Below are 9,141 nucleotides of genomic sequence, written 5' to 3' on the forward strand. Positions count from 1 at the left end.
TGTATGAGCCCCCAATAAAATGACTTAAAAAGAAAAATAAAATTTAATTCCTTTCACATAACAAAATAATTAAAACATAAAACGATTACTTTCACTTGTTAAATGATTTTCAAATTAGCTTATTTTAAAATTGTAATCTGGTGGGGTGAGGAGTGGCGGGCAATGAACTGCTCCTCTGAAACTTCCAGGACCACCCTGTTTGAGTTAGACTAAATCTGTGGAAGTTAGATGTTCAGCTCTGGAATCTTTCAACTGCTGCCAGGACAGACCAGGAAGAAATTACGTGAATGATCCCCATTCGGCGGCAGCAGCTCAGAATGATTCAAACACCCAGCAGGGGCAGCCCGGACCGTTCACCGCCCCGGACGCACACTCAGAGGTTCAAAGGTCTGTGTCGTTAGAAGGGAAAGCACAGGTGGTGACGGCCTCCTTTCCACCTGCCACTGGGTCCCCCACGCCCCTTGTGTCCATGTGGGAATACCTCTCAGTTCCTTTTCTCCTGTGCATTAGCATTTTATTGCCGTGATTAATATGCATGTGACTGTTTTTACTCCTATCCTGACAAGCGAAGTGACAGGACATGTAAGATTTTCTCAGAGCTCAGCATATCTCAGGGGCTCTAAATTATTTGGCAATTAAGCCGTCATGTTACTCGTGATAACTGGCATAGTATGCTCGCTACTTGAGGAAAAACAAAAGCAACCATGTACCTGCACACTTCAACTTTAAATACATTCCATCCCAAGCAACACAGCCATCAAACCACGGCATATGTGCATTCGGTGGCAGACGTATGCAAGGTGCCAACGGGACCCAGGGCTGGTCCCCGGCCGCCCACTCGGGGGACTGGTGGGCCTGCTTACCTAGCCGTCTTGGCACCAGGTTAAGTGGCTTAGCTCTGTTTTGTTCCTTCCATTCCTCCAGGTCTTTCAGCTCCTTCTCAGCAACTAGGGAAGATGAGAAATATCAAAGCATCCATTGTTAAAAGTTGCAAAGGAAATTAATCCAGCCATTGCGTAGTATAAGACAAAACAACCATTCAAGGGCCTCTAACTACTTGTGAGCCCAACGCCAGGGCAGAGCCAGTTTCTATCTGTGGCACTGTCAAAAAACAAAAATACAAACAAGCAAACAAAAACCCTCACTGCCGTGGGATTTATTCCAATTCATAGTGACCCTATAGGTCAGGGTAGTAGAACTGCCATTGTGGGTATCCGAGACAGGAACTGTTTTGGAGAGGAGAATGCCACAGCGTTCTCGCAGGGTCCATCTGATGGTTTCAAACCGCGTACCTTAAGGGTTAGCTGCCCAGTGCGTATGTGCTATGCCACAAAATCTGCACAACATTGTTCGGTGCCACTGAGTCTATCCTCACCCATAGCGACTGTGCACAACAAGAGGAAAGAGTGCCGGGTCCCGTGCCGTCCTCACAGTGTGCCCATGCTCTAGCTCCTCGTAGCCACTGTGTCAATCCATCTTCCTGTTTTTGCTGATGCCGAAGTCCTCCTACATTCCCCAAATAGTCCCCACGGGACAGCAGGGGAGACAAAGATGCAGGTCTTTACTCCCCTCCTCCACGCCCCTCTTCACGTTAGACCTGACTGCTTGCTCAAAATGTTCACGTGTAAGATCGTGAAAGTATTATTTGTAATTGTGAGGCATCTCCAAGTCCAACTCGATCACACTGAGCCCCGGGTTCCCGCAAAGTATTTCCTGTGAAAGCTTCCAAGGTGACAGACCTTTAAGGCCCGCACCTCTTTCCTGCTGTGCCCCAGGGTCCATCGTGAGTCACAGGGAGAAATTTCCTACAGCGACCTCATACAGAGCCGAGCACAGAAGCTTCGGACTGGCCTCGCCGCTGCCTGTACAGCTTAAACCAGCCTCGCGGCCAGCTTGTCGTGAATTAAAAAGTTTCACTTTTCCTTCCACCTCTACGCTACCATGCTATGCCTTTACATGGCACCGCTTCTATCTGTAGGCTCTCTTGATGGCTCTTCTCTACATTGCTTTACAGATTGGCTTAAAAAAAAACAAAACAAGGTCTGTGTCAGCCCTACACAGAGCAAGACTATCCGCGCTGTTTTCCTAACGGCATGGGCTCACTGTGTGTCTCTTGTCACACTTGAGTAATTTCATGCTAGTTCAAACATTTTCATAACTCTACCATCGCACACTTACTAGACGACAAGCATAGCTTTTACGTGCTCTGGGGAGCCACAGCATCCTTGATCGCCTCACTCCCTTTATTGCAGTGGGCTGGACCAAGCCCTCAGCTCTGTTAAGCACTCACTAAGTTCAAGCAGGAAAAGGAAAATGTGGCCCAGTGGCCCTGGAGGCTGACTCACAGTCACCCGATAGCGCAGAGTAGAACTTTCCCCGTGGATTCCCAAGATTGTGACGCTTTACGGGAGTAGAAAGCCCTGTCTTCCTCCCAGGGAGCCGCTGGTGGCTTTGAAGGGCAAACCTTGCAGATCACAGCCCAACGTGTCATCACTCTGCCCCCAGGGCTCGTCGCCCAGGGAAGGAAGCGGACACATACCAAGCACATGCGGGTAGACTCTTACCTGTTGAAAATTATGGGAACACAAGAGGACACAGTAATTCCACTAAAGAGCGATAAGGCGGATCAAGGAAGGGGCATCGTATTATTTCATGATTTATGTAGAATCGAGGCTTTCTACTCCCATAAAGAGTTACAATCTCAGAAACTAAGGGGGCAGTTCTCCTCTGTCCTATAGAGTCGCTATGAGTATGAGAATAGAACCAGTCTTCTTCCAAAATATTCACAGTCCCATGAAAAATATCAGCAGTCAGCCCAACCTGACAAGGGCAAGATAGGCCTTTTGGCAAAAGGCGTGAGAACAAACCTTCCAGAAATGCGAGACTTCTAATCATGTGCTGAGTTCTGTTAGTAACATGGCAGTGCTGTTGTTAACCAACCCAAACCTAAACTCAAAGCCATTGTTTGTTCCAGCTCCTAACACCTCAGTAAGGAAAGAAGAAAACTGTTCCATAGGGTTTCCGAGGTTAGAAATCTTTAGGGAAGAAAATTGCCACATTTTTTTTCCCACAGAGAGGCTGGTGGATTCAAACAGCTGCCCTTTCGATTGGCAGAAGAGAGCTTAGCCCACGGTACTACCAAAGCTCCAGGCAGCAATCTAGTGAACAAATGTAAAAGTATTGACTAGAATCATTAAGAAAGAGATAACTAGAAGGAGCCCTGGTGGCGTAGTGGTTACGAGTTGGACTGTGATCCTTAAGGTCAGCACTTTGAAACCACCAGCCACTCTGAAGGGCGAAGACAGGGCTTTCTCTTCCAGTTAACAGTTAGAGTCTCGGGAACCCACAGGGCAGTTCGACACTGTCCTAGAGGGCGCTCTGAGTTGGCATGGATTTGATAGCAGTGAAGGAAACTACTAAAGTTGAAATGAAAAAGAAAAACCTTGGTAAGATCTGGCAAGTCTATATAAATGAGGAATTAAAAATCATTCAGATCAAAGCACATTATAGTCCTTAAGAAAGTGAGACCATCTGAATGCTAAATGAATATATACATATATCTACATACTCCTTTGTAGCTTGCGTCTCCGGGTTTCATTTGGTGTTATCAAGGTATATGCTCCAGTGCTAAGATGAAGAGAGAGAGAAAGGGAAAAAAAGGAAAAATGAAATCGAGCTTATCATAGTGAGGAACTACTAATTCATACAGTTCCCACCCCCAACGCCAGTTTGTCTGGTTTCCATTCTGACCCCTGGCAACCCCCATGCGTGTCAGATAAGCACTGTGTTCCACAGAGCTTTCAGTGGCTGGTTTGTTAGCAGTGGATTATCAGGTGTTTCTTCTAAGATGTCTCTGGGTGGACCTGAAACTCAAACCTTTCAGTCAGCGACCAAGTGTGTTAATTGTTTGCACTACCCACTATGCTACTAATCCATACAAAACCACACTCGGTGCCATCGAGTCACCCTATACGGAAGGGTGGGACTTCCCCTGTGGGTTTCTGAGCCGTCACTGTTTTTAACGGGAGTAGAAAGCCCTTTCCCTCACAGAGTGACTGATTCATATAAGCTACCTTTATTCCCCTTCTAATACGTTCTCCTTATCACCAAAACCAAACCCCACTGCCAGAGTTGGTTCCAACTCATAGTGACCCTACAGGACAAGGAAGAACTGCTCCTGTGGGGTTCTAAGACTTTAAATGTCTATGAGAGGAGGCAGCCTCATTACTTTTCCCCACAGAGCAGCAGGTTCAGTTCAAACCACTGACCTTGTGGAGAGCAACTCGGTGCACCACCCTCCCTCAGGGTTCCTTTCCTCATCACCATCACCACCAAATAGGAACTATAGGCGATAAGAAGATGAAGACCCAAACATACGTCTGTCCTCCCCAAGCTTATCATGTCAATGTAAGACAAACGCATACTGTCCAACATAGAGATGCAAAGCCATTGAAGAGGGTTGGCTCCTGGAAGACCATCTTTGTAGGACTCCACCAGGAGACTGCTGGTGGTCCTGATACACAAGTCCCTTTAAGATGAATGTAAACCGCCATTCTCATGCATGAGTCCCACATCACATCCAAAGCAGAGGAAGCACCTATGGATCTTTTATTCCCTGGGACTGCAGACCATCTTCACTCTTTATTATCTACTTGAGTAGCCAACTGGCCAGTCTGGTGCCCTCAAATCAGGGGTATGAAATATTTTTTCAAACAAAGGCCACTTGGATACTTATAACATTATTAGTGACCCATACAAAATTATCAATATAAAAATTAGCTGATTATAGTTGGTTAAACATTTAATTAACTTACCCTAGAGTGATGGATGGAATTGCTTCACTTTGGGCAGGTGTGTGATGTTAGACGGTACTGATAATTTTTGCAGCCTTATGGAGCCTGAGGGATGGACATGCCCAACCCCTGTCTAGATAGATGGCTGTGGGGTGCAAAAGGGTTTTCTCCCTGGTTGTCTCCCTGACATATATACCAAATCTAGGATACTGCTTGTGTCACATGGTAAATGACTGTACACTTGGAGGTCAATGCAAGCTGCTTAGAGGTTATTCTCCCTGAGGGTTATCAGCCATCTAGAGCAATCAGACTGTATAGTCTGTCCCACCCTAAGGTGGGTCCACTCCCTCCTGATAAGGGTAGTGGATTGCTTCCTTGAAGGAGAGTCCAGAGACAAGGTCAAGCCCATTCAAGAGTGACCAAGGTCAGGCTGCCATCTTGTCACATGTGTACCCCTAGTCCCTCCCCTTCCTATTGCGTGTACAGCCCTAGCGCATCCCCTTCTTGTGAAGTGTATGTCTACTGGACAGCCACTCCTTGTGACGTATGTAGTTAGGTACGTAATCAGGGGGGCTTGCATGTCCCTAAGTATATATAGGCCTTGGTCAGAAATAAAGAGGCTCACAGTCCTCTCTCCTCCTCCCTCTCTCTGTACGGACCTGGCTGCTGAGATCATGACCGTTCCAGAGGTGAGCATGCTATGAAATGTGTCTGACTCCTTTATTTTACCTTCTCTTCTATCTCTCCTATCTTCTATTACTTTACTATGATTTTTATATATTATCGCCGTACAATTGCACCTACAGACCCACACGCTTGTCAGAGGCTGGCTGGTCTGACAGATGGCTACACCATCCACAACAGAATGAAACCTTGCCCAGTCCTCCATCACCCTATGGTCACTGGTATGGCTGAGGAGACCACTGGGGCTACACACTGAGCTGCAAACCACAAAGTCAACGCTTCAAACCTACCAGTCGCTCCATGGGGAAAAGATGGCTTAGAAATCCAAAGGAGCAGTTCTACTTATGCCCGCAGGGTCGTAACGAGTCATGATCAACTCAGTGGCAGTGAATTTTGGATTGGTAATAAGGAAGGTGTCTAAGACGGAAAGTGAGCTCTGGTGGCATAGTGGTTACATGTTGGGGCTGCTAATCACAAGGTCAGCAGTTCCAAACCTCCATCCGCTCCTCAGGAGAAAGACAAAGCTTTCTACTCCCGTGAAGAGGTAATGTCTCAGAAGCAGTTCTACCATGTCACACAGGGTCGCTAGGTGTCCGAATGGACTCCGTGGCAGCGAGTTTGGTTTGAACTCATTAGAATGAAGAACACCTGGTTGTATGAATTAGTCGAGGAAGTTACTGGGTGGTGTGCTCCCTTACCCTCATTGGCCCTTAGCTTCACCAAAGAGGTTGTCTTCCCCCAGCGATTGATTCCTAGTCTTGCATTCAAGACAAACAAGCACAACAATCTGTTGCGATCCATAAGATTTTCATTGGCTAATTTTTAGAAGTCGATCACCAGGCCTTTCTTCCTAATCCATGCTGGTCTGGAAGCCCCACGGAAACCTGTCCACCCGGGGTGGGTGCCCCTGTTGGTATTTGAAATAACAGTGGCACAGCTTCTAGCTCCACAATCACAATCACACCGCCACAGTGTGGCACACTGACAGACTTGTGACCCCTGAGCCCCTCATCCACAGGAGCACAACCTGGGAGATCAAGGAATGCTATATTAAGAAAGCGTCATTGCAAAACCACGCGACACGGAGGCACTGGGAAGCGGTTAAAATATTGTGAGCGTGTGAGGGCAGGAACTGTACTTGGCTGATCTGTGCATGCCCCGAACATGGCCAGTGGCACTGGCACAGAGTAGCTGCTTGATAAATGTGGGCAGAACTGAAATGAGATGAGGCAGTCAGTCTACTGGGCAGGGGTGGAGGGTAGCGGGGGAGTGAATCTTCTCTGAGATGATCCACGTGGCTCCACAAGAGCGTGAACAATTAGAGCAAAAACAGCCACGGAAGGCAGCATACGTGTGGGAGCTGTGTTAGGGAAACACTGTGGATAAACACAATCAGTCTTATCGCAGAAGCTTTAAAAAACAAAAACCAAAAAACATGCTCTTGGAAGTCTCTCTTTACCTGGGAATGCACAATTCCAAAGGCCAAATTAGCAAAGATTGAGTAGTGGAGAGCAAAAGTGCTGATGAACAGAAACCATTTCTTCCTTATGTCATGATTTTCCTAGCAGTGCCTCTTCAGCCAACTTCAAACTGGGCTTTCATTTTAGACTCCTAAATGGGAGGTGTGCGGCCACCTTTGCATGCAAATGGGGCTGCTGGATGCCCAATTACCTAATGTCGATCGACAGACATTGCATGTGGAGCCCGGGATGCATGCAAAGTTATGAATACAAAATTAGGAGGCTGCCGCTGGAAATGAATCCCTTGTCCATTACGTAGTCTTTGTTCACTCTGAGAGCGATTTGTCACTCCTCATTTGCCCGCACATTAGCAGGGGTTTGGGGACACCAATTCTACAGGCAGCACCTTGCAACTCTGGGTATAAGGCATTGGGGCGCCTGTCTGCAGAGTCTAAACCATGAGATGCCGGATAACCCATGCAAATGCCTGCCATGAAGTGCTGCCCAGCCTTTGATGCCTGCTCAACCGTCCGGTGGAGCTCCTCCCCCACCACTCCCTGAGGTGAACTTCTCAAACTTCAGATGGCATCTGAATCAGCTCGCGGGGCTTGTCAAGGGATAGAGTTTCCGATTGAGTCCATCAGGAGTGGGCCTGATAACTTGCATTTTTAAACACCTTTCCAGGTGATGCTCATGTTCTCAATTGGGACCACACCTTGAGAACCACAGGTGTAGATCTATGGAGGGTTTTAGACTATTTGGGGCAAAAGAGAAGGTAACAAACTAACCAGGTGCTAGGAAGTCAATTCTGACTCATGGGATCCAGCTGTGTCAGAGTTGGCTTCTGCTTCCTAAGATGGTCAAGATCTGTTTTGCATTAATCACCTGTTTGGGGCTTGCCATGTTAGGGTCTAAGGCAGCCGTTCTCAACCTGTGGGTCATGACCCCTTTGGGGGTTGAACAACTCTTTCACGGGGGTTGCCTGATTCATAACAGTAGTAAAATTAGAGTTATGAAGTAGCAACGAAAATAATTTTATGGTTGGGGGTCACCACAACCTGAGGAACTGTATTAAAGGATCGTGGCACTAGGAAGGTTGAGAACCACTGGTCTAAGGGGAGCCAAGAGAGATACCAAGAAAGAGAGACCACCTCAAAAGAGCTCCTCCTGGAGCTCAGACCTGGGATGCTGTGAACGGTTAGCATGTTTCACTGTTAACTGAACAACTTGAAGTGCAAGTGTATCCAGCAATATCTCAGAGGTCAGGTCTGGAAATCCACCCCAGAAAGGTCAGCCATGGAAAACCCTGCACAGAACAGTTCTCCGACACACACAGGGTTGCCATGCATCAGTCAACGACTCGGCAGTAATGAGTTGTACACATGAGTCAGGAAGCATCCACGACCACGGGGGCATACCACAGAGACACAGAGAATCAAGTGTCGAAGCAAATGATGCACAGAGCTCCAAGGCAGAGGAGATTCAAGGAGCCCAGGGGCTTAGAAAAGTTCAGCGAAGAACAACAACAAAACTGAAGCTTGAAGCACAGCATCTGAAATGGCACACATGCTTTTGATGTTTGTTCTCACAGCAGCGTCAGAGAGAACTTTCCAAGTCCATGAGTCTCTCTTATGGAAACTCTGGGGTGGGGGACAACAGTTGCGAATAAAACCCAATGGGCTTTCTATCTAAACATTTTATCATTCAAAAAATGCACTTAGGGGATGTTCCAAAAAGGATTTGGAAGATAATTATTTGGAAACAATTATTCCAGACGTTTACTATACAGCCTCAAATTCCATTCGATTTAAGTCTGACAACATTATGCCTGGATTCTTTAGTCTTAAGAATAGGACCTTTGGTAGCGAATTGATCAATGTGTCCAGCCGACAGATATCCAGGCATAGGACAGACCCCAGTACAGAGAGAAAATTATCTAGACTTGTTGAAATTAAAGGCTTTTCGTTAAAAGCATTTTCACACACACCCTCTAGGCTCAAGGGCAGTGGTCCCAGAAAAAACAGATTTCTTAGCAGTGCTCTAAGAAATGAGTTATTTGCTAAAAACAGCCAAATCTGAAACATAGGGGAAGGAGGGAATATGGCGACCCGATAAGACGCATCTTCCAGAGCTCCTGCTGCCAGACCAGAAAATTGGGAGGTAAGGCGAAGGGAACGGGGAGGTGACGTCCAGAAATTAGAACT

General features: G+C 46.9%; 1 protein-coding gene across 2 annotated transcripts in view; it reads right to left on the minus strand.

Moving 5' to 3' along the window:
* The window catches only part of EPSTI1 (epithelial stromal interaction 1), a 159,719-nt gene that overhangs the window by 123,537 nt on the left and 27,041 nt on the right, over positions 1-9,141 (minus strand). For both annotated transcript variants that reach the window (XM_045287143.1, XM_045287142.1), the window contains exons 2-3: positions 3,569-3,627; positions 864-947 (exon numbers count right to left, since the gene is read on the minus strand). In XM_045287143.1, coding sequence (XP_045143078.1) covers positions 864-947; positions 3,569-3,627 — 143 coding nt within the window. The remainder of the gene's footprint in view (positions 1-863; positions 948-3,568; positions 3,628-9,141) is intronic.

This window comes from Echinops telfairi, unplaced genomic scaffold (assembly GCF_000313985.2).
Source record: "Echinops telfairi isolate 266 unplaced genomic scaffold, ASM31398v2 ScPeMD7_11;HRSCAF=52, whole genome shotgun sequence".
Classification (NCBI taxonomy): Eukaryota; Metazoa; Chordata; class Mammalia; order Afrosoricida; family Tenrecidae; genus Echinops; species Echinops telfairi.